Raw genomic sequence first — 26,252 nt, 5'->3', positions numbered from 1 at the left:
TTTTTTATCAATAACAAACCACACGGGGAAAGTAAACTAACAGGATACATCTTCTTATAAAAGTAAGGTCTCTCAGAAATATGCATCTTTGCTTTACATTGCAAATTATTTATTAATTTTTTTCAGAGCATCCAAAACCTATGATACAGTAAACAACCAGTCCCCAGCTTTCAGAACATCATTTTCTACACCAAACTGCATATTCATTTTAGAAAACAAGTCATTTTTGCAGGACCACCACACCAGCCTTGTTTCGTTGCCATCACATTTCCTTTTTAAGTCACTTTTGCATTATTTTACAACAAAGGTCACAGTCTGTGAAGTTATATTGACTGAAATGGTGGCACTATTGCAAACTTGCAGTAATATAGAACGTTCCACTGTGTCCTAATACTGAGCATGCTTTTGTCAATTTTGCTACTGCCATGATTTTTTTTTTTTTTTTTTTTGGTCATCTTTTTAAAACAAATTTTATTTATAAGACGCTAAGATCTACCATTTGTCATGCATAACGCACAATTCACATCACTTGGAATGCAATGTTTTTACTACTACAGCTACAGAATCTAGTTGCACATTTTCTAAACAGTAACTGATCATGGTTGTGATGAGGGATATGAACCAATGACATTGATTGTAAGTGCTTGTTGTATTAATATCATTTGCAAAATCTTTTTTCCCATTCTTCATTGTCATGACAACGTCAAAATAAGGAGACGATACTGAGATATACTGAAAAGGAAAGACAGCTTGTATAGCATTCCTATATAGTTCCTCCAGCAAAAATGTGATATATACACACACATAGGCTATATGTATACACATACAAGCGGATATATGTATACATACATACATACATATATGTATACAGGCAATAAAGAGAATAAAAACTTCACAAGTGAGCAAGAGCCATCAAGTCAGCACTATATACAACCTTTGGAAAGAATGATACAGAGTATAAGAAATCATTTTACGAGGACAATCATTTTAAAAGCTGACAGACGACACATAGAACGACATTTACAATGGGGGCTGGGTGATATGTGCATGTGTGCAAACCTAGAAGTAAATACCATGATAAGCGCATTGCCTTTTGACAAACTGCACGGATGGTAAAAGCAGGCAGACCAGAGGCTTAGCCACTGCCGAGCATCTTTGTGGCCCTCTGGTTGGCTTCATCAATCCTGGTCTTGTTGGAATCAGCCTGAAATAGTTCCAATAGTGCGTTATTAGCAATGATGTATTCATTAAAATTAAGCTATTATATACAGTTGTAATATGTACAGAATGTTATTAATAGTTATAGTTAGAAATATATATCAGGGTTATTATAGTTTACTGCAGTATATAAAAGTAAGTTAATTATTTACTTAGTATATTAAAAAAAAATTGTTACTTGAAATAAATGTTAATTAAAATAAAAAACAAACTTATTTTATTTCAGCTAGTAAATAAGGCAACATTTCTCATTTAGTTTAACTTGATGTACCAAAATAAAAAAAAAACATTAATAAAAATGAAAAACCAAATTGAACATGAAAGCAGAAAATACATAAAATCTAATTCAAATATTAACAAAAACTATAATTATATCTCAACTATACTAAAATAACACTGATATACATATATAGTTTAAAGTCATCATGAAATCAAAATGGACATTTAATTTCATGAACATTCTTAACTTTGGTGCATGTTTGTAAGTTATAAGTTTAGTTATTGCCAATTGTTTATGTTATGGAAGTTAAATATTTTATATAAAATATTGTTTCAACATGAAATCAAACTGCCCGTTTCATTCATTAATGAACATTCTTATCATTGGTACATGATGTCTTTTTAATAAAAATAATAATATATATGTTTATATATAAAATGTACAACATATGTATAATTATATATAAAATATATAATATAATTAAATAGTAATATTAATAAATAGCAATTTAGTAATTTCCAATTACTTATGGTATGGAATTCAAATGGGCTGCAAACAGATATTCATGTCAACTCAGTTTGTTGAACTGACTTTTAAAACAGCACTTTTTATAGGATTTAGGATGGTGTGTTTTATCATTAGAAAATCCAACAAGTGAATCTGGAGCCAGTCTATACCTTCTCCATGATCCTGTCGATCTGGCGGTTCTGGGTGTCAATCTCGTTGCCCATATCAAGGGCCATGTGGCGCAGGTTACCAATGATGCCTCCCACCTGCTCTAAGTTCTCATCCATCTCATTTTCCCTGGCGTCATCTGTTACCCTGCACACACAAGCACAATAGAACGTCAATTTAAATCCACAAATCTGACTGTATACACATGGGCTATCTATACATTTGACCTCTTAAGCCTTTTATTTGAGTGTAGACAGTTGTTGTGACCAGATTTATTTAACCTTTAAGCTGCACAATCAAACCGCTATCATATCCAGCTAACCCTCTGGACAAAGCATCCTGGAATCTGGGGCCTCTCACCTGCGGATGAAGCCTCCGCTGATGGCCATCTGTTCGCGCTCATCCACCACGCGGGCGGGCTGGCTTGCAACCACTCCATCCTGGTTGTTTCCCCAGGCCTTGCTGGCTCCGCTCTTCATTCTGCACAGAGTCAGGGGAAGCATGAGCGCTAGGGTAACCGGACACTTCCATATCAGCAGCAGTGTTCACAGATCAACGACAAACATGGATTACCAGGCAAGCATAACAGGGATGGGCTCATTATTTATTGTAATTTGTGATGCTATTTCTTATGGACATATAACATACATATACTTGATGCTGAGACACATACCTTTCTGAAAATGGGGGATGTAAATAAAGGTGGACAGCCATTTCCAAACATAGAAAAATGGGGCCCCTCTCAAATTATGACAAATAACAAAGAGCACAGGCCTTGGTGACAGACAACACAGAGTAACAGGACTGCCACATCAGTGGAGACAAGTGTAAATAACTTCAACAGAAAAAAAAGAAAAATAAACTGGAGGAAGAGAACCGCATCCTATCTTGCACTTTCATTGGCCACCTCTCACCTTGTTGTTTCTGACTCTTAAATATAAGTTAAAATTAATATTATATTGCAGGAAAGGCAATGACAGATCAGCAATGCTATGAGACTAGTAACCCAGAAACACAAATGAATAAAACTATCAATTATTGGTAATTATAGCCTCTTTTACACAGCAATTATGCAAAACATATGCTTTCTTATCAAATATGACAACAACCTATTATAGATTATTACTATTTATTGGCAGTGGAATATTCTGATCATTCAGAGGCCGGAGGTGAGGTACAGACTAACAATAATCAAATGTAAGATTGAAAGCAATATTGTAATTGCCACGGCAAAGAATTTTATTTAATAGTCTGTCACTTCTTTCTCTACACAACTGCAATAGCTGGATCTGGACTATGCATTGCTGCAGTATTTATTTACACTACAGTACATCTCACAATCTGCTATATATTTTATGGAAATCATTTCTATGTCTCTGTTGTCTGTTACAAAATTCTTGAGTCAAAGTGGACTCTTATTGCACTTCTACATTGTAGGCTGCTCTGAATGTTATCTCGTTGTTATTTATAACAATGACAATAAAGAACCTGATTCTATGACAGCCTTGAATTCATTCTAATTGTGTCAAGAAAATCATAAAGCTAATTTATAAATTCTAAACATTGATGATTTTTGCATCATTTTTCAGCTGTTGTTCTGGCAGTGGGTTGCTGATATAGATTTTAGTTCTAATATTTCTTGATTCATCTTAAGAGAGATGGCCAAGCCTCCCACTGCAGTATTATTTATAGAGGCGGACTAATGCTACAATTCCCCCGGCTGCCTTCCCTCCATTCTCTCTCTAAACAGCATGTTGAGCTTTATCTTATGTGAAGGAGCAGTTAATACTCAAACTGGCAAACAATGCCTAAAATATTGATAGTTAGAACCTAGAATGAATTACTTTCCCTTTTCTTTCAACTATAAAATAATCTCCTGAAAATTACTTTTGATTTTGAAATAATTACTTTTTTAACTTTATATTTAAAAAGTGACTGTAATTTTGTTAAAAATGTAAACTAAGTTTAATGTGAACCACTGTCTGGCCCAAAATTCAACCTCCCTAAGCGCACAGGTTTATTTGCGCCTCTGCATCAGTCTGGGGTTTTATGACAGGCTGTCACATAAAAAAAAAAAAAAAAGCCCTGAATATCTGCACTGTATCTTTCTCTGTCTGACCTAGATCTCATCTGCTCCCCTTGGGGAACCAGCAACCGTATTGGCTCTCTCCACTGTACTGCGGCTATAGACTGGACTGCGTGTCCTGTTCTTTGCCAAAACTATCCCTGTCAACATGAATGAGACTGGCTTGAAAGTATTAGATTATCTGAATGACTTTCAGTAGGAGTTGTCATCAGCATTGTTACTATGCATTATTATTCTTTAACAAATAACAGCAGTTAGCAAGAGATGCATGAGCATGCATTTGGCATTCAGGGACATGCTATTGCAGTCATACAGGTAGCATTGATGGATGTGCTTTCAAAGTTGGGAAAAAAAAAACAAGAAACATATTTTATGAATGAAAGAGAAGTGCTTTATAATAATATAATTATGTTTCTATTCCAAATTGTTGACGATCTAATGTTATAATCATTTAAATGGAGGCTGTCATTAATAAAAATGACCTCTATTACAAACAATTTTTGACAGAATTAGGAGATTTAGCCTATACATTGAACACATTAAATAACAGCTCAGATAAACTATAAAGCATTTCAACTGTATATATTCACAACAATAATAGCGACATGATACTCCTGTTTTAAATGGTTTTCCTGAGGTAATGCAACGGCGTCACGTGACATGGTGTTCACGCTGTGTTATTGACGCCTTTTCGCCATTAAAACACAGAATACATGACAGATGATACATTTCAGTAAGTTTTACTGTCTTTTAATATATCCTTTGATGTCCATTTATGCTTTTCATCCTATAATTACTCCTATAAAAATAAGCATCGGTTTGCTCTTACAGCGATGTCACTCCACATTAATGAGCGCCAAAATACCATTTATTATTTAAATTAGTAATAAAATTGGCATAATTCAGAGACTTTATTTTATCATTACTAACGCAAAACAGTCAGAGTGTTTGCTTATAAATCGCGTTTTTCTACAAATGGATGAGTGCTGTGCTTATGTGTTTTGTAGAAATAACCATTTAGCCTATTAAATAAAAATATAATAAGTTAAATAATAAGATAATTTACTTTTATTTCAATTAATTTGTATTGGACTACATTTAGTGACTTACCTCAACTTTGGCACATCCATGCAGTTTTAGTGGTTTTGGTTTAGCGTTCATTAATACCGTGGTTTTAAAAGAATGGTGGCCTTGGGTTGTGCAGCATGCCTTATATTCATACATTTAATTGACAGACTTTTTCAAAAGACCCAGAACAAAGGCAATCGGGCTGTTGTACTTCTGTGAGCATGTGTGACCATGCCTCATGCTCATGGTCTGTGCTTAGGATCATGGGTAGTGAACTTGGCAAGCCACCCTGGGCACGCCTGACTATAGGGCTACAGGCCTCTCAGTATGATTTATTTTTAGGCAGGCAGGCAGGCAGGCAAGCAGCACCTACTTGTTACATGGACAGGAACAAAGACCACAGAATTTTCCTAGATCGTTCAAATTCTTTTCTGCATCCTTCATGTCCTTATTGATTTGGTCCATTCCCTCCTCGATGCGTTCCAGTTGCTCTGATTAAACAACAAGTAATTTATCCCCCACAGAACGAGAGCAGGTGTCAGGAAAATAAAGGAGGAAGGAAAGAGAGGACAAAGAAGAGAAGACAAAACTTCAGACAGTCACTGTGACAAAAGGAAACTCAAAAAAAGGGGGGAAAAAAAACGGACGCCACCACATACGTAAGACCCTTCTGCCACATGGTCAGTACCTACTTGTTACACGGACATATGAAAAGGCCACAGCATTTCCCTAAATCTTTTAAATTTTTCTCGGCCTCCTTCATGTCTTGGTTGATATGGTTCATGCCATCTTCAACACGATCGAGTTGTTCTGGTCAGGACAAAGGGATGACAGCAGTGGAATGAATTTACTGGCTCTTGTTTTACAAGAATATATGAGAAATGAGCACTGATGAACTGGATGCAAATTTGTTCAATGCATCTAGAGGGGATGCATGCATTAGAATGAACCTACATATGCAAAAAAGAGTTAGGAATGAGTTAAAATAGCAAGACTTCATCCTTTATTTATTTACAGATGCATAATAGTGAACATAAAATCAAAACGGACTCTATTTACTTAATGCTTTTTTCTGGTCTCATTGTGAACGATTAATCTGTCCATGTATTTAAAAAACAAAACAAGTGTCTTTTTAATCTTTAATTTAAAAAGTAATAATTTTCCTTTTCTGCTGACATCACTGAGGCTGCACCAATTCCCAATAAATAAAAATAAAAACTAGTCCTGCCCTACAATTTTCCTCATTATTATCCTTTGTCACTCAAAATACATCACATTTTGGAAGTAAAATGGGTTGCAAATGGGTTGACTTTCACATATAATACTTGGAAAACTTGATCAAGTGGATGAAGTCACAGTGGACACAGGAAGGTCTAGCTTGAATTTGATCCCGGCCACCAATAGCAGACAGATTCTCCCATAAGGGACACTGCAGGAGAGCGACGGTGTCTTTTTAATTAGACCTTGGGGCAGAATAAAACAGTGCCCTAATCTCTCTCAATGCTCCACTCATTTGCTGGAAGCCGACAGCCTCCTTTTCTCTTTGGTACGGTGGAAGAGGGTGCAGCTTATGGTTTTTTTGTCTCTGTTTGGTTAGGGGATGATATGGCTGAGGTGCTGGTGACCCGTGGTGATGCAGTCTGGCGTGTTTGTCGTGCAGACAGGGTGTGTTTGTTATTGTTAAGAGGTTTAGTGAAGGTATCAGTCACAGGGAAGAGATAGGCAAACTGGGAATGGATCAGGAGGAAACAAGCCTACTACATCAGTTAATTTTGTTTAATCCCTGGCATTTAAAGGCACTTTCATGTAGGCAAAGCAAATTAACCTAAAGACGTTTCATTTCCTTGTGTCAAAATTCTATAAATTCTCATTTAAAACAAGAAATTGAACTTTTGACATGCCTCATTCCTTGATAACAACCTAGTTTAGTGTCACCTCTGGGCTGAGAGTTTCGTTTAATTGAGGGGATGAAGGAGTGAAATTTCATTCCCTATATGAAAAGACTAATTACACGATGCAGATGGGGTGTGGGGGGGCTCACATGCAGGAGCCAATCAGAGGGCTTCTAAGAAGCTATTGCTTAACACAAGGCCAATTATGTAATTTTTTAAAATAACACTAAGCCAAACAAGGTAACGTGTGCTTTTAAAGTAGGAGTAAGCTGTTTAGAGCCATGTAGATTTGAAATGACACTGTTAAAGTAGGTAATATCTGTTTTGAATCATATTAGAATTGTGCCAGGGATTATACAAAAGAGTATTAGTGCAGTTTATGGGAAAGAGTGTCATTTGTCATTACCAGCTAAATCGATCGTTGCTTTATTTGCTTTCTTGAAAGTTTAAAAACTAATGTGAAGGCAACTACATTTTAAACTGAACAGTAAATTTGTTTTAAATGCAAACATTAAATGGACAGTTGCAGTGGCCAGTCCTGTTTCTTTGGTAGTACAGTATACTGAAAAAATATTAAATGAAAGAGGAAACGTGTTAGCAAAAAGGTGAAAGATTTAGAGTTACTTCAGAAACAGCAGAGCAGAGGAAATTAAAATTGCATTGCATAAAATGACTTTAATTGCTTTAGGCATTAATCAGTGGAATGGACTGAAAGAAAATCAGAGATAAAGCTAAAAATCAATTTATGATACATACTATAGTTGCTTATTATGATGACAAATCAAATTTCAAAATACAAATTTATTTTAAAACATTTAAAATTTATATGAAAAGCTAAGGCATGTACAATATTATGCAATTTTATGTGCAAAGTATGAATGAAAGTTGTCCACATCCACACTTACCTCCCTGCTCATCCAGCATAACCAAAGTCCTGATACCCGCATCTTTACTCTATGCATCAAGAGCCATGGAGAAGAAGCGTGGAAAAGAGGGTGAAACACATGGAAAACAAAGTGGAGAGTAAAGAAGGACAAAGAAAAAGAGGTGAGATTCTGCACACAAAACACAAGGCTCATTCCAGAGGCATTCAGAGAGACTTTGTCAGTTTAGGCTGTACTGGCGACATTTCAAATTGCATAATGTTCTTCTGTTTTCCTTAGACTAAAATAAGCAGACGCTAATTCCTGTGGAGTGTACAGCTCTGATCAATATCGTTTGTAAATGGACTTTCTGTGCTAATGTGAGACAGAATCTATTTAGAGTCTTTTTTGAGCTTTTGTAGCTTGAGACAATTCATCATTAAACAGTTTAAAAATCCATCAATTAAATATTATAATACAAATGGCAGCAATGAATGAATCCACTTTTTTGTTTAGAAGAATAAATAAGTGTTCGAGTAAAACCAAATATTTACGCCGCCTTTCTACTATCTCAGACATTTGGATATAATTGTCACATTTCTCACATTTCTCCACATTTTATTGAATATAATTAATGCCAGAATATAATTACACTAAAATAAAATAGTAGGTTTTATACGGCTAATCAACTTACATAATGATTTAATAATTATAAAAGAATTTTTTCTGCCCTAATTATTCCCAAGCACCATTTTACAGAAATATTGTTTACAGAATAATGTTAAAGTGGAAAAAATATTGGTAATTCTGACCTCGCGCTCATAGTTTTGATTAGAATACATCCATCCAGTCGGGTGGTCGCATACGGTCTAGCTGCAGAAGTTCAAATATTTTAACGCATCCGAAGCTCAAATCGGATCCAAATTTTCCACATATGCATATGATTGGAATTCAACGCAGCTCCCGCACTACTATCATTGGAAATGAATTACTTCCGGTCTATCACTTGTCATTTGTCAGAGACAGTGGAAAGGTGGCTTTAGGCAATGCAACACATACAGTGTGATCTCATTGAAGGTGTTACACAGAACAAGCAATGCATATTCATTCATCTTATACTAAGGACAGATTTTGTACACTATTTGGTGTGTCCATTAATATAACAACAAATCATCTGTCACTTCTGTCCTCCCAAACTCCAGTCAAAATTATTAGGGGACGTTAGCACAAAGACATAAAGGCCAGTATAAATGTCCTCAGAGAATCCAATTCATATTTTGCTATAGATGTCATCCATGACATGTTTATTATTTAATAGCACCCTGAAAAGGTCTGCGTTATAAATCAGCTCCCAATGTTCTAGTCTTCAATAAGAAACACAACCAATGTCCATTACTATTTAGTCACTGGCATCCTAGATCTCATCCCCCATTTATAAAATATGACTTTTCCATGAGCCTAATGATCAGCAAGTTAAATTTGCTGTGCTGTTTTTCCTTAAGTTTGGAAAATAACAGACAGCTGTGACATATTTCAGAAAGTGCCGCTTCAGCGCTTTGAGGGGAACGAGATATCGATATTTGGGATAATCGTAAGGCTCGGTAGTGCATTAATCAGCAGGACATGAAGCAGCACCCCCCTCATTCTGGATGGGATCACAATGTGCCCTAAATGGATCCTCTGGGATTAATATTTTTGTGCCATAAACCATTGAATTTCCACGCAGCATTTAAAGCCTGGAACAAACTCAATGCTTCTACTGGTATAAATAATGAATGTGATTTACCTCAGTTTTGGCCTAATGCAGGAATACTGTCTATAAGTGCCAGGAACATTTGATTAGTCTAACTAAAACATGAAAAGGCTGGTATGGGCTGACATTATTAGTTCGACTGTGTTAGCGGTGACAAATTATTCTTGATCTATGTGCACCCTCCGTCTCCAGATTTGTTCTGTCTATCAGTCTGTCAGCTTTAGAGTCTTCAGGCAACTTGTCTATCTGTCAACTCAGGATCGACTTATCAGTAATGGACATGGGGGGGGGGTGCTCTTTGCAGAGATATGGGCAGCGATTATTGATTTGACCTTGAGAAATGCTGCGGAGACTTCATCACAGTTCTTCTTCTCAGATATGCACACATCTCTTCTTTCTCTCTTTAACACCCTCAACCCATCTTGCCTAGATTAGCCTAGTCCAGCTTGTGCTCAGCTCCGTCTGCAGACTAAAGCTCTCAAGATCAAAATACACTAATAGGAGATATTTGTAAAAAAAAAAAAAAAGGATCCTTGACATCCATGCATTGATCTGTTGATTGATCTATTTTTTTTTTTTCCCAATTTGACCAAAGATATATATATATATATATATGTATATATATATATATATATATATATATATATATATATATGTGTGTGTGTGTGTGTGTGTGTGTGTGTGTGTGTGTGTGTGTTTGTGTATATATATATATATGTATGTATGTATGTATGTATGAATATGTAATTTCTTTTACTTTTAAGCTCACCGAGGCTGCATTTATTTGATCAAAAAATACAGTCTAAACTGTAATATTGTGAATTATTATTACGGTTTAAAATACTGGTTTCTATTTTAATACATTTTAAAATGTAATTTATTCCTGTGATGGCCAAGCTGAATTTTTAGCAGCCATTATTCCAGTCTTCAGTGTCACATAATATGCTGATTCGGCACTCAAGAAACAGTGCTATTATTATCAGTGTTGAAAAACAAACAGTTGCTGCTTAATATTTAACTGAAACCACTGAACATTTTTTTTTTCAGGATTCTTTCATAAATATAAAGTTCAAAAGAACAACATTTATTTGAAATATAAATCTCTCATGAATATGTACAAGTCTTTACTGTCAAATTTGATCAATTTATTGCATACTTGCTAAAAGTGTTTATTTCTTTCAAAAAATATCTTATGATAGTTCATATATTCAACATTTGTGATCAGAAAGAAAGAACATATGCATACAGTGAGAAATAATTTTAATACAACTATGATAAAATGTCTCTTTACCTCTTCCACAAGCTGCAGCATACGCCGGGTGCTCTCCAGTGACTGTGGGGGGGAGGAAAAAGATGTTAAAACCAGAATTCATTAGGAACTGACAGAGATAAAAACCTCCACAAGCTGTAGTGTGTGGGAGGATTTTTAACACACACTATAATAGATAAACAATCAATGGATGTTCTTTACAGCACTAACGAACCAAAACATTTAACCCTCTACAAAAAATGTTCAAAAAAATGCAGTGCTCAATTACTGAACTTTCAATTGCACAATAATCAATTATTATTATTATTATTTTTACGATCTGAGTGAAATAATGTCACTCTCAGTGCTCTGAAGCATTAGAACATCATTTACCTCTCCTTTCAAACTTTAGATCCCTGGCCATCAACCATTATGACCACCTTCTCTTTCTGTCTCTCACTGATGTGAAATGCCAAAATAAATGCTCTTCAAAAACGTTGGAGCTGAATAATTTCCTTCTCACTTAACATTACGAAAACCGAACATATTTCAGCATGCCATTTAGATAAGTAAATCTACAGCATTTTTCACACAAATATCATGGACTGAGTGTCTGGATATTATGAATTCATATCTCTGTGGATCAGAAGGCCGGAGGACATTTTTGCAGTGTGGTGTTCAGTTTGTGTTTTAATATTCTACTCAGCTGTGAGAATCATAGCATGGGGTGGCAGTGAGGAGCTCCATCAGGCTGCAAACACACAGGCACCACCCCCAGCTCTTACACACACACACACAGAGCAAATGCTGCAGCGTTATGTAAGGCAGAGTACAGGTGAAGCCTCCCTACACATCACACACACATTCAAATATGGACTCTGACATCTCGCAGTTGCAGCCCACAGAACAAGCTGTGTACAAATAAATACATCTGTAGCATAAATTACAGTAATTTATCCATGCTTCAATCAACAGAGCATAAAAATATGAAATAAGGATAAAAATTTTAAATAAGAATTTTATAATAATGTAATTCATACAATTATTAATAACTCTATAAAATGTCCAATAACAGGAAGTTACAGAGATAAAAGAAGTAGCATTCAGCTGCTCGACATAGCCGCCTCCATGAGGAGAGCTGTCACATTCAGTTTTGTTCTGTTTCGATTTAGTTTTCTGTTCCCTATAGTTAGTTTTTTCCTATAGTAACTAATAGCCTCACATCTGTTTCAGTTCTATTTGATTACATTCCCTTTGTATTTAGGCCCTCAGTTTCCCTCTGTTCCTTGCCGGTTATTGTTTATGTTAGGTGTTGTGCTAAGTTTACTCTAGTGATCTCCTGTGTTACTTCTGTGTGGATTTATTATTAAAAGACTTTTGGAACTCTAGACCTGCTCCATTTGAAATAAAACAGTTTTTATTAGGCTGCTGATGTGACTACTCTTTTTATCAGTCTTCATCTCATGTGAGTGTACATGATCTTAAACTTTTTTTTCAAAAATACTATTTATTTCTTTATTACTGAATGCATCTTTTATGTTACTGTAAAATATGTACATATATTCCTCATTATCACTTGGTTTGGTGGTCAGAAACAAATCAGTGCTGCACAAAGCTCCATTTTGGTTTCTTAGATGGCACTGCATTTCTTTTGAGACTTTTTTTGCAACCAGTTAAAGTCTGAAGGTTGTTGTTCATGTAAGTGTAGCATAAAGAGAGGAAGTGAATGACGTTACCTCATCGGCCAGCTGGTCTGCACGTTGCTGCATGTCAGAGAGCTCATTGCGCATATCCGCATCATCTGCCATGGCTGCTGGGTGTGCTGGGTGGAGCTGGTCTCCAACTGGGAAGAGTGGGTCTTATTGGAAGTCTGGGGGAAGCTGAAAGAATCGGACATAGACAGAGAAAAGGAAAACATTAATGATGGAGCTCACTTGAATAGTGAAATGTGTCATTATCTACACTAAACCAATACTCTGTCTTCCTCAGAGAAACAGCCACAGATGTTAAATTCATTAGAAAGATAGAGTTATACAGCTAATAAATTAATTTCACACAGGCTAATGTCATGAAATGGACAGTAGGACATTGTCTGCTTTTAAGGAGCCCATAGCCTCTTCTTGTATGCTCTTTCGAGGTGGTGGCTGCTGTGTTCAGCTGATTAAATTGTTCCCTGAGGTTCTGGGTGTACCAGGAGAAATTTGTCCCTGCTCTGTCATGGAAACTGTGATGGATATATTCCTGAAAAGACTGGCCTGACAGCTAGTAAGATATCCCAAGGGGCAGGGCCGTGCACAGACCTTTTGAGGGGCATGTGCTGAAACTGAAAAAGGGCACCCCCCCTCCCTTTTTTTATATCAAGATTATTTAGCCATACTGTTACTATAACATATCCAACATGTATCCGCCTACCTGGCAAAAATTTGATACTGTGGTGGACCAGGGATGTTGGTCTCTTGAAGGTTTCTTATTCACTACACTTTTCCCTAAAATAAGCCAGCAATGAAAAAATAAATAAAAATAGTGTGAAAAGTACAGTTGCAGTTAAAAAGCATTTCTGAAGGATCACGTGACACTGAAGAGTACTGAACTGGAGTAATGATGCTGAAAATTCAGCTTTGATCACAAAAAATAAATTACATTTTAAATATATTCAAATAGAAAACAGTTATTTAAAATTGTAAAAAATATTACACAATATTACTGTTTTTGCTGTATTTTGGATCAAATAAATGAAGCCTTGGAATGAATCATGAATTACATTCTGCATGATAAAATATAAAGATTTCACAGTGATCTTCTGTAATTTTTTTTTAGTTTACTACTACATTACTGTATGTGGCTATTTAAGTGTTGGCTATGTATTGGCTATGACTAGATTGCAAATGCTAGCCCTCTCTCTCAGGCGACGTCCCACATGTCTCAGTCAGTGAGTCAGTCAGACAGACATCAAATAAATAAAATATGAGCCTTTATAGACATTGTGTTTAGTAGTACTTATTCAAACAACAAGATATTTATTTACCCTTCGCAAAACTTTGCTCAGCTCAGCTGTTGTCTACTCTGTGCGGCTGCTGTGGAACTTCAGTTGATTCAATGTATATAGAAGGGGCGGAGTTATCAGCTTACTGACAACTTGAGGATCGAATAAGATTTACACAAGCTCGTTTTAAGAACTTTCATTTGCTAAATATTTGTAAAACAGACAGACAGACGTAAAGGGTGACCAACAGCATTGATTAAAAAAAAAAAAAAAAAACACCACCAAAAAAAAGGGCACTTCGGACATTAACATAAAAAAACAAAAAAAATCCTCAAAGCATTACAATTAACCAAGCAATTACCTTCCAAGGGGTCTAGAAAGAACAGCTTACTGGGTAATTGTGAGTGTGTGTTAAACTGCACAAGCATGTGAGCAATTATGCCATCCTTATTCAAAGTTAAAAGTAAAACAAAAAGCTTTTACAAAACCCTTGAGCTCGCATACAAGACCAGACATCGTCTGTAATAAATAAATACATTTTGTTTTAACATTTGTCTTAAACTTATGTTTTAAGCAGTAACATCACTTAATTATGTATGATTAAGAAAAAGCAAAATAAATTTATATATATATTTAAATATTTATTGATATTTTTATTGACCTAATTATACTAATATATAAAGTCTAATCAAAATTTATTCAGACACATTTCATACATTATCACAGTTTATTCGCTACAGTTTAGAAAATGGTAATATGATATGACAAGAACTCAGAGTTAAACAGTGTCAGAACTAGGGATATGCCGGTATCAAATTTTTCTGTTGCGATTAATTGATAATGGTTTGTCACGGTATGCGGTATTATCACGGTATTGAAATTAAGTTTCAAAAAAGTGGTCATAATACAGTAAAACAGATTAAATAACTTTTTTCTTATAACAAAAATAACTGAACATTTAAATACAATAAAGCAATACAAAAAAATATATTTAAAGTTAAAAGTTTTACACTGATTAAAGTACAAAAGAACTTTAAAGACCCATAGGTATCACTTTACAATAAGACCTCATTAGTTAACCTTAGTTAATGCATTAACATTCACAATGAGCAAGAGCTACATTTGCTACAGAAGTTACTAATCTTTGTTAAAAATTTCAAGTCTTAGCTCATGTTAGCTCATTAAATAAAGTTGCAACCTTTCAATTTTAACAATGTGTTATTAAATATTGGAATACCTAAGATTAATGAATGTTCAGAATAATTTTTCATTGGCAGTTTAACTAATGAAGCCCTAATGTAAAGTGTTAATGAACAATGAAGAATCAAAACACTTTCAAACAATATCTAGGGTATGTTGTAGTCCAGATTAAAGTGGAAAAACTTTATGGAAATATATAAATATTAAATTATTTTTAATTAAATGTTTAGAAAGTAGCAGCTGCTTTTATTTATGGGGTTTGCAGGGTAAGGGCTGCATTTTCTGCAGTTTAGCGCCATCTGCTGTCAGAGAGTGAATGTGCTTTCATTCAGCGCGTCTCTCACGTGTTCCTCCATGTGCTTCTCATGTGTGCTTGCTTATCTTTCAACTCACATGCGTCCTTAAAGCAGCATACAGCGGTGTTGTGCATTTTGACCAGTTGATGGGAAAAGTATTCTTAAAATGCATTCCAAATTCTGAATAATTTGTAATATATAATTATTCTCTGTATTTAGAAGTGCCCACGATAACAATATCGTGCATATCGCATTACCGAATATCGGCACATGTCTAGTCAGAACAAATTCATCTTGATAATGTCAGATAACACTTAAGCAAAACATGGTCAGGTTTTATCCGTTTTACTGGTAGTCCACTGTATGAAGAATCTTTGGGTATAATATGTCACAGTTTACTTTATTTTGCTATCCTCACTTACATAAATGAATTATAGTGTCCTGCATCCACTAGTAAAAAAAATCTGCTGTCTGAATAATTTTAGGTTTGACTGTATATCTTAATTTATCATGTTAAATATTTTTTGGCCAAATATCCAACTCAACCATCAACACTATCAGTGAAATATCCAATGAATTCCAAGCAGGTATTAAAGAGCGATACTGCCTCCATTAATTGCATGATTGTACTCAAGCGATTAAATTTAACACGCCTGCCTGACCTTTTACAGTGAAATACTCCAGAGACTCTAAAGGCTGCAATATTACACTCCCATCTCCACCAGTGAAATGAATGTCATCTTCTGCTTTGGTTAAAGATCAGGGAGCACCAATCTAAAATTGATTGACCCATCATCCAGGCTGTGTACTCGTGCAGGCTCTCTCAGGGTAATAGAAACATGTTTGTGATGAATTTGCAGTATGTTACCATATGCTGTGGTGCACTAGCTGGTGCCAGTGAAACACACTAATATAAAAATGTCTCTCGCATGTCCTCGCTCAACCTCTGATGAATGATCTTATTCAGATTCTGATGAGTGCATTAAAATGTCAGGTCAGTGAATGTCATAATGAATTCTTTGTGGCAGTATTCTTGTTATAACCTAAAAGCTGAGCACAATTTGAGAGACTGGACCAAAGGAAAAATGATGGGCCAGTACAAAGAGGTGCCTTGCTGTCTCTTTTTTCATGTGGAAAAGCAAAACAATGTCTTAACTAGGTCAGTGAAACCTCATGTTTTCGGCTAATTTACTTTCTTTGGTTACTTCCAAGCTGTTCCTTACTGCTGAAAACAATCTTTAATTTACTTCCTCCTCCATATCTTTTGTCTTCACATTTTTTTTAACTGAGCAAACATAATGTTACTTGCTGTATTATTAATATGAATTACATTATTATCAGGCCTTGGCATTGTCGGTTAGCTAAACCTGAACAATGTAAAAAGCTAACATCAGTGCAAGCCGGAGAACTCAAGAGAATTGAGCGGATGGAACCCTCAATTATTGACCTGTTAGCAAATGCTTTCTAAACAGAAAAAGGTCAAAAGGTTAGGGTTTTACTATTATTTATTATTTGTATTTTCAGCTTATAGATTTTGCACTTCTCTTCTGCTTTCAGGTTAAAATGATTTATACTGTGCAGTAGCTGTTGCCTATATGCCAGGATTATTAATAATGCATGAAGTAGTGGTAACTATTTCTATCATTTTTTCCAGTGCACTAACAATCATTAAATATAGAAGAAAAACAATGCAAATATAAAAATGCTCTCATTTCTGCTTAATTGATGATTATTATCTGCTTGTTGAATGATGGCAGATGAAGCATGAGGCACTCAGAACAATACTATGTAAACATGTATATTCAAACTAAAATCAACAAGACTGAATAAGGATTACAAGAACATTAATATTGGTAAAAAGTTGTGAATAAAGCAGGGGTCTTCAGCTTTTAAAGTAAAATATGAATGTATTTACACACTTTATGATGTCTAGCCATTAAAATAATCATTGGGAGAGACTTAGCAGAAAATTTCAGATCAAACAGTAATTGGACTCAATTACTTTCCTCCTGTTAAAGACTTCTGGAATAGAAGTTTTACAATAATGACTAAAAGCAGTAAACATAACAAGAGAAGTTCCTTACTAAATTAGGCTACTGAGCATTACTTGACCGTTAGGTTACTGTGTAATACTGGAAATTGTATGTAGCTGTATGTTTGTTTACCGAGACAATGAGAAGCCCTTTGGTTCAAACACATGTTCTTTTAGAATAGCTGTGTGTGTGTTGGTGTGCACGTGTGTGTGTATGTGTGTGTTCACTCATCCTCCGTCTCTGAGCTGGCTGCCATTTTGTTTTCTCTCTTCAAACATGCAGCCTCTCCCTTCACTGCAGCACACAAAAACTGTCCTCCTCCAAAACTTCAAGCTTAAATACTACATCACTAACCACTTTTTTTTTTCTCATATGCTTCGCTAAACGCTAACTTCACCTTATATCCCCTGAAATGGAATGAACTTATCATGCCTGACCTCTAAATCTCTGAGTCAGACAAAACAGATGTGTTTTACGAGATTACCTTTGAAATCGGGTTATGGTATTTCCCCTCTACAGTGTTATGTATGTTGCAACAGATTGACTCTCGTAGAGTGAGATATCGAGCTTGACATGTTTTAAAATCAGAGTCTCTATGGGAATCCTATTTCATCAATGCAAAGACGGAAAAAAAGGAGAAAGAGAAACCTGCTCAAAATCCTGGATTTTTGCCATGTTATTCATTTTGCTAGCTTTTAAACTTGGCAAACTGATGAACATCTGATATTACCATTAAACCATATCCCACAATTAATTGACAGCATAGTTAATTGTTTTCTCATGTAGATTTAAACCTGTCATAAAATTACATGCCTACCATTGAAAGTTACTGCTACAGAAAAGCAAATTTATTGTACACTGTAAAAAAATATATATATATTTTTTAAAAGTTTTAAATAAAACAAAGTTTACTGAAAGTTTACAAGAAAAATACTATTTCAGTCCTTCTACTTCAAAATTTAAAATTTAAAAAAAAAAATTACCTTCCAAACACATTTTAAATCAGACTATAAAATACTAAACTAAAATTGTTTCTACCACATTTTTTTCATTGTAATATATACATGTCAGCAGTTGCAGTTACGTTTAGCTGAACAAATGTAAAATATAAACTGCAGCAGGTGATGCATTATTTAGGAATTTTCCCTAAATTCATTAATGCTTTCATTTGTCTCCAGCCATGCTTTGTCCTTGATTAAAAAAACCATGAAGTAACGGATGAAGTCGGCTACCTGTAAACTATAGCAATGGCTTACTATTCACAAGGCAATACAACCAGATGAGAACATGCCTGAGCAACGCCGCCCCCTCCTCTCATGACAAGTGATTAATAACATCAGTCCCCTTCCTCCTGAGTGGAGGATTGCGTGGAGTGATCCCAGAGCTGTTAACACATCTCATAATCTCTTACTGTTCACACAAATCATGTGTAATATATAGAAATAGAAAAGTATAATACAACCAGCCTAAGGAGGTAGGCTTCCCCAAGGTTTCCTTCTTATCTACATTGCAAAAAATATTTATTATTTTGTCTAATCCTTCAAATTAAATAAATGTAAGATATAAAAAGATATCAAGATGATAAAATATCTTAAATTACCTTTATTTTTCTTACCTCTTTAGCAAATGATTTTTCTTGTTTAAGCATAAATTGGATTGAATTCTGTTATATTTATGCTCAAATACAGCACTGATTATTTTAATTAAGTATATTGAAAAGTGCTATATAAAAAAAACATAAATAAAAAATAAAATGGCTGTTTACTGCAAATGAATATCCGGTAAAAAAAATATTTACTGATATTTTAAAAATTTATATTTACTGTTCATTTAAGTCTACTTTTGAACAATAAGCATAGTGAAAAGTGCTACAAAAAATGAATTTTTAAAAAATATTTATAATTAAAAATACCACAAAATCATCATCAAAACCAAAAAGAAAATCTACAAGAACAGGCCATGTACTCTCTAACAGAAAATCATTAGGCTTGAGATCTGTAAAGGTCATTAGTACTGATCTAAATTCTACATTCCATTGTGCATGTGGCTGCATACTAAGTATTTTTTCTAGCAGTTTCTGCACTACGCACTCATGTTGCTGCTCCATAAACTAGAATGACTGCAGCAGCCTTATAACCTCATCTATATCCCCCTTTTACACTGGGTTGAAGGGTCTTGTGATTTAGCGGGGATCCAACAGCCAATGCAATTGATTTGACAGAGTCCATTTCACAAGCCCATTTGTGTTCAGCTCTGCAGCAATGGCATCAGTTCCTACTGCAGAGAGCCCTCCCTCCTCGCTGCCTGTAAACCTGGGAGTCACACTCCCTCTCGTGGGGAAGCCCCAGGATGGATTTATGAACAACATGGCCATTAAAGCACATGTTCCCCACCCGACACCCTGTTCCCTTTCGCCTCCCCATCTGGCTCCAAGGTTCTTGGCGATGTGATGAAGTGATGAGTTTGACAGGGCAAGGATTGGAGGGCTGGCTATGCAGTCTGTTTGAGTGTGACCTTCCCGTTTTTATTGCAACTTCATAGAAATAATGATCAGAAAGCGGCAGAGGAATGAGAGTGCCGTGAAAGTGGGTGCAGCTATTGTTTTTTATTTTCTATAGAAAAAGGCCCACTACAAACAACATTTAAACATCCTCACACCTTCAGAAGATCTGTTTTTAACTGCCACTGCCATTTCATTATAATATTGTTTCTTTAACCAGTCTTTTTTTGATTGGCGTCCTAACATTCTCTTATTGCATTTACATAATATGCCCCTTCAACAACAGACACTGCAGACAATTGTATCAAAGGCAAATTGGGTGCCAACAAAATTAATTTATATGAAAATCTCATAACTGCATTGATAATATCATGTGGTTGTGACATTTGTTTTGTTTTTTGATCAGACATGAGGGGTGGGAGGTATGAAGAAAGCACAGAAAAAATACACCTGAATGATAGCATCAGCAGGAGTTAAATATTTGTAGAGTAATAAACAATAGACATTAAAAAGCAATTAGGAATCCCAGGATCCAGGAAGCAGCCAAAAGCTTCTGCTCAACAGAAACATGGCTAACAGATTTATTTTCTTATTTCCTAGAGGTGCATTTAGCTAAAGTAAATAAAACTGTATTAAATAAACAATTAAATTAAATTATGCATTTTCACATTTCTTTTTGAAAGCACCTGTAACTGATTGATTACGATTTAATCTGTTTTTTTTTTATAGATCTACACATCCTTGAACATAAATGTAAGATATCGATCCTATTCATACATTTACACTATTTTTTTTTTTTTTTACCTCATTAGTAAATTATTTTTCTTGTTTAAGCATAAATTTTGTAATACATATGCTCAAAGTAAATTCATAAAATTCCAATGGGGTACAAAAAATTAACTGAGATATTATATTTGATAACAAATCTTAATATGCCATGCAAATTTCCATCTCAAATAAATGTATCATGGTTTAAAGATTTTTAAGTATTTTATAATGCTGGCTTTGCAGGGCACTGTTAATTTTAAATCTTTTTTGGAACATAATGAATAGCATAATGAGAAGTACCTAAATTGTAGCATAATGAAAAGTGCTGAAAAAAAAAACAAATAATAATAATAAAAATTATATTTACTGCAGGACAGTCTAAATGGTCCATTTTCCATTTTTTTGGAATATGTATAATCATGAATGCCACAAAATATATTCTATGTGAATACAGAGTGCTTCATTACATGTAGCTCAGCTACATTTACATAAACTGTAGACAATAAAAAGGGCTTTTTTCTGAATGATGATCAGTGATTGACAAGCAAAGAGAGAAAATACAAGCGTTAATACTTTAACTATAGCAAATTTGTCTTTCTCCATCCTATTGAATTACTTAAATGAGCCAGTGTGTATTATTATCAAATGACTGTTTGGCATCTCAAGCATGGGTCAACAGTCAAATAATCCTGAAAAGAAATATGTAAACATGAAGCAAAGGCTAATATTGAATTTCCAAGTAGTGTTTACTATAGCATGCTACTTAATACTGAAATGTGATTCCACTTGAATGGAATCAGACTGCCTATAATCTTTGCATGTAAACTGAGAAAGAATGAATCATCTGCATGATCTCATCTGTCTGTGCTTTTATATACTCTATATGTCTTATATATGCACCACACTGTAGAAAACTTCATTACCTGAACTCGCAGTACTCCAAAAGAGCTACAGTTCTAAAATGGCTCAGACTGCAGCTATGAGCATGATGAATTGAACAGATGCCATAACATTCGTCCAAATTGCTCACACTAACAGCTTGCAAAAGCAGCCAAATGCATAAAATGAAATTACCCAAGTCCATCTGATAAGGCACAAACATTAAGATGCCTACCAAATACAAATGGCACAGGTAAGAAAAGTCATTTTGATCATGCAAAACTCATTGTTTTAATCCAGACATATTTGAAATGATTGCATGACCCGTGATGGCATACTATTTCCACATCATAACAATCACAAATATAAAGGCTTACTGTATATGAGCATTTTCATACACTAGATGTCAAATGCACACTGCATTGCTAGAGTTCTTTCAGTATTATGTGACAAGTATCAAGTACAGTAAGTTACATCAGCTAGCTCTTAATCCTCTGCTTAATCTCACTTTTATTCAGTAAGTTTAAGACTGCACATATTAACCACTGTGACCTCTTGAAAATTGTGTTCACAGAGAGAGGACAGCGTCAGTCCTTATGCTGATTAATGATGCTTCTCTTTCCGCCCTCAGAAACCTCCAGCATTATTGATATTTGCAGATGGTGGAGGGGAGGCCCACATGTGTGGGCAGAGTTTACAGGCTGTGATGTTTGCCATGAGGGCTTCTTTCTGCAGTCATTATGCATCATACAAGCTAATTCTTCGGGGTATCTTATCTTTTCTCCTCTCATCCTCAGTCACCCTCTTCTGACATCCCTTGTCTGCCTATTTTCCTTCTCTACCAACATTACCCCCCCCCCCCCCCTTTCCCATTGCTCATCTTTTCATCCATAACTGTCTTCGGTCTTTTATGATCTCTTGACGCATTTGTCCATATTTTCAATCTGTGAGTGTTCAACCAAGTGCACTTGTGCGGGACTGTCGCAGAGATATCCGGTAGTCATTTTGTACTTCAGCCCATGATATTGTTTGCTAGATTCTGTTCAGTGGCCCCCCAAGACCAGCTGCTCTTTTAAATTTGGGAAATTGCAAATCAGTTCTCATTTTTTACCCAGCTGGTGCTTTAATCTAAGACTATTTTGTGTTAAAGGGTGATATGTAATTAGGAATATGAAAACGAGGACTGTAGGGTGATAGTTATACATGTAATTGACAATAACATTGCAATTTCCCATAATAGGCTACTGGTAAAGCTTTGGGTTTTTTTCTTCTTCATTATATCTATCACAACATTTCCTTGATAGAGTGATTAATTAAGACATTGGAGCAACCATAATAAAGCACTTCGCTGTCTGATTGTCAAGATTTGATGAAACAATTGCCAGATGACATATTAATTGGTTTGTAGGATTTATTTAAGTGAATCACTCCTGACTGAGCTCAGCCATTTATTAAAACTGGAATCTGCAAACATGTGCAGTTCAAAAAATTTATGTAATAAAACCTGAACTTTCATAAACATCCCATGTAACAACCCATAAGTATATGGTATCTGTATTTATGCATTTAGCAGACGCTTTTATCCAAAGAAACTTACAGTGCATTCAGGCTAACATTTTTTACCTAACGTGTTCCCTGGGAATCAAACCCACAATCTTTTGCGCTGCTAACGCAATGCTCTACCGCTGAGCCAAATGAACACCTTCACCTTTTTGTTTATGTGGATAACAGTTTAAATTGTATTAACATTAAATGTTATATTATATGGAATGTACAAATAGTATGTATATTTATGTGATAAGTAGCAATGGGCATCGATTAATCAAGATTCAAGAATCATGAATCGCGGTCTAGTATCGCGTGAGTCACCACTTACTCGGGGAACATCCCTGCAGCCCTGCGCTCTGCAGTCAAGTAATGATAAGCCGCATTAAACCATCAAATTCAACAACAGAAGCGTGCCAATCTGTCTCTCACAACCGCCGCAAGACAAATACAGTCCGGAACAAGCGAAACCCAATGCTCCGCTCATTGTAGTAAAGTATAATCTCTGTTGCTCGTGTATGCGTCAGTAACAGCATGCGCATTCACTAACAAAAGGATGACCAAGAACAGTCGTGATGAGAAACAATACCGTGGTTTAAGAGCATTTGGAGGTGCAAAATGAAGGCACGTGACAGAAAAAAGAGCTCTTCTGCAGTATCCTGACATGGCCAAGACACACTGCACTGTTTGACTGGATGATTAGATGATATTTCGGGTTGTTACGGACATCCGGTTAATGTAGGGATTTTACGCTGGCGATAATAGGCTACTATTGCGTAATCAGTACATTCTGTGAGCCAAAATGTGTTTAACACGTGAGGATGTGCCATCAGACGAAGATGCCTCACATTCGGTACGTTAACGGTTCTTAGAAGCCAATGAATGTGGTTATAACACTAAAATGCTTTGGCACTGCTACTGAATGTAGAGTGGTTACAAATGACTTCTGTGAGCCGGTTCTTTTTAGGAATTTAAAAACGTACAAGTGTTGCTCGATTTCCGAACGAAGGATTCATTTGAGTCGGTTCTTTTTGGTGAGTCAACAACATACAGTGCGACGAATGTAGATCGATTCCTGATCGAATGATCCATGTGAGTCGGTTCCTTTTAGTAAATCAGCACCATACCACGCGACATGTCTGACTCTCATGAGTCATTTCTTTGTGACTCATAAATTAGTCGGACATATTTTTGAACAGGTAGTTATTACTTTTCTTTATGTATGACTGGCAGTTAATCAAAAGAACTGTTACATTGTTATGGTGTTAAATCTCGTGAGACTTAAATTAGTGTAGTAACTAATAGGTTGTTAACGACAACGTGTAGCTTCACATTATTTTATATATATATATATATATATATATATATATATATATATATATTAAAAAATGCTTGAATGAATGAATGAAATATGTTACCATATTTTTTTTATGGTTGTTGTTTGAATAGTTAAGGCTACTTATTGTAATTGCATTATGCCGCCCCCAAAAAAAGTCCTTGGAACCGTGCAATTCTTTTATGACTTCCATTCCTAGCCATACGTGAACCCAAAGAATCATTGTCAGTGAGGGTATCTCCAGCATCCGCCCCCGCTCGTCTTTGCTCTAGCCCCCGCCCATCGTCTACCACCAGGAAGACACGCACTGATAATTACCGCTGCCTCATCACATACATACGGCAAGGTAGAGACGATTTGGTCCACATAAACGTCTGCAGACACCGAAAATATCGGTTTCATTAAGTTTGAGCACGGTATCATCCCATCTGACTATCCCCACACTGCTTTCTCTCCAACACGCTCATTAATTCTCGACTACTCTGTCGCAGTTTGCCATATTGACCTCCCCCATTATCAATCATTGATCACTTTCGTTAAATCCTCACCCGATGCCATCAAAACTTTATTTATATTCAGCGACGAAAAATGAATCTGGTTGGGGAAAGCAGTAAGAGTCGATCTGGTTGTTAAATGGTGCTGCAAAATAAAACATCCAGGCGTTAGTTTTACTGTCATTTCAGTGACTAATGGCCTGATGCTGTAACGTCAACAGCGTCTTTTATAAAACCTGTCTGCGTCTCTTAGACATCTGGTAAAATCAGTCATTATTTAGATGGCGCCTCTGCGCAAAACTTTGCCAGACATATAATGGTAATTCAGCTGCAGGGGTTGGATGTGAATTCAGGACAGAAACGCAGTGGAGCAAACGCAGTCTCTGTCCAGGGTGCTGAAACGCAGAAACCGCCCACATCGTGCCGCATCCAACACACGATTCAAATGTGTACTAACCACACAAAACTGTTCCTAAAATCTGACATCCTCCGAACACTGCATCAAGTTTAAATTCTAACGGATACGCAAAATGAAAGGTTTTCCTTTCATTTAAAAAAAACATCCACTGTTGCTACTGCCTGCGCTGCGACTTCCAAGTCAACCACTTTTTGGCCAGACAAATTTAAAAGAAAGACGAAAAATCTATCGCATCAAATCCTTTTCATCATCTCCTTCTTTAAATAAAGCTTACCTGATCCCGTAGTCGGTGGACCACCGTCAGTAATGAAGTATCTGTCTGCGAATTTCAAAAGCGAACTACCATCAACCCCCTTCTGTTATGGACTGAGTTGCTGCAACGGCAGTGCGCGTGTACTTCTTCAATGGAGAGCTGCTCTGCCCTCGACAAAGATGGCGTCCTCTTCGACGTCAGCGACGTTTAATAGAAATCTGTCAGGAAGGAGAGGCCCAAATAAAATTTAGCACCTGTCGTGAAACATTGTTTGGCAGCAGCATGTGAATGTTGAGTTGACAAGAATAACAAAACGTGTCCAATCTAATTTGGTCTGAGTATCACAGACCTTTTTTTGTCTGTTGGGAAAAGCAAAAATGAAACCAAAACAATTGTTTCTGAATTAACATGTTTGGGGATATACAGTGGGCATATATTATACCTTCTGAATGTGTGTTGTTGTTGTTGTTTTCTCACAGAGAAGATAGTGAATTATTTTTTTTATTATAATTTTTTGCTGAAT

The 26,252-nt window shown here is 35.7% G+C and overlaps 1 protein-coding gene across 2 annotated transcripts; it reads right to left on the bottom strand.

Annotated features, from left to right (window-relative positions):
• Window positions 1–440: 440 nt before the first annotated feature.
• Window positions 441–25,935, bottom strand: snap25a (synaptosome associated protein 25a). 2 transcript variants are annotated; one of them, XM_042777974.1, is made up of 8 exons: window positions 25,751–25,935; window positions 12,761–12,904; window positions 11,067–11,108; window positions 8,065–8,113; window positions 5,960–6,077; window positions 2,474–2,593; window positions 2,116–2,260; window positions 441–1,204 (listed from the first exon to the last, which is right to left on the bottom strand). In XM_042777974.1, the coding sequence occupies exons 2-8, from the start codon at window positions 12,830–12,832 to the stop codon at window positions 1,136–1,138; spliced, it is 615 nt and encodes a 204-aa protein (XP_042633908.1). In that variant the 5' UTR covers window positions 12,833–12,904; window positions 25,751–25,935; the 3' UTR covers window positions 441–1,135. The 2 variants fall into 2 exon arrangements, with proteins under 2 accessions (XP_042633908.1, XP_042633907.1); XM_042777973.1 differs by lacking the exon at window positions 5,960–6,077 and adding an exon at window positions 5,641–5,758.
• Between the last annotated feature and the right edge of the window lie 317 nt (window positions 25,936–26,252).

This window comes from Cyprinus carpio, chromosome A20, assembly GCF_018340385.1.
Source record: "Cyprinus carpio isolate SPL01 chromosome A20, ASM1834038v1, whole genome shotgun sequence".
In the NCBI taxonomy this organism is placed as follows: domain Eukaryota; kingdom Metazoa; phylum Chordata; class Actinopteri; order Cypriniformes; family Cyprinidae; genus Cyprinus; species Cyprinus carpio.
The sequence above is the reverse complement of the archived record's forward strand: the minus strand, read 5'-3'. Positions and strand labels throughout refer to the sequence as shown.

Excerpts from the sequence above, each read along its gene's own strand:
- snap25a (XM_042777974.1), bottom strand. The coding sequence starts at position 12,832 with ATGGCAGATGATGCGGATATGCGCAATGAGCTCTCTGACATGCAGCAA. Across the intron at positions 6,078-8,064 it reads TATGCTGGATGAGCAGGGAG|AACAACTCGATCGTGTTGAA; the intron begins GTAAGTGTGGAT and ends TGTCCTGACCAG. Across the intron at positions 2,594-5,959 it reads TTCATATGTCCGTGTAACAA|AATGAAGAGCGGAGCCAGCA; the intron begins GTAGGTACTGAC and ends GACTCTGTGCAG.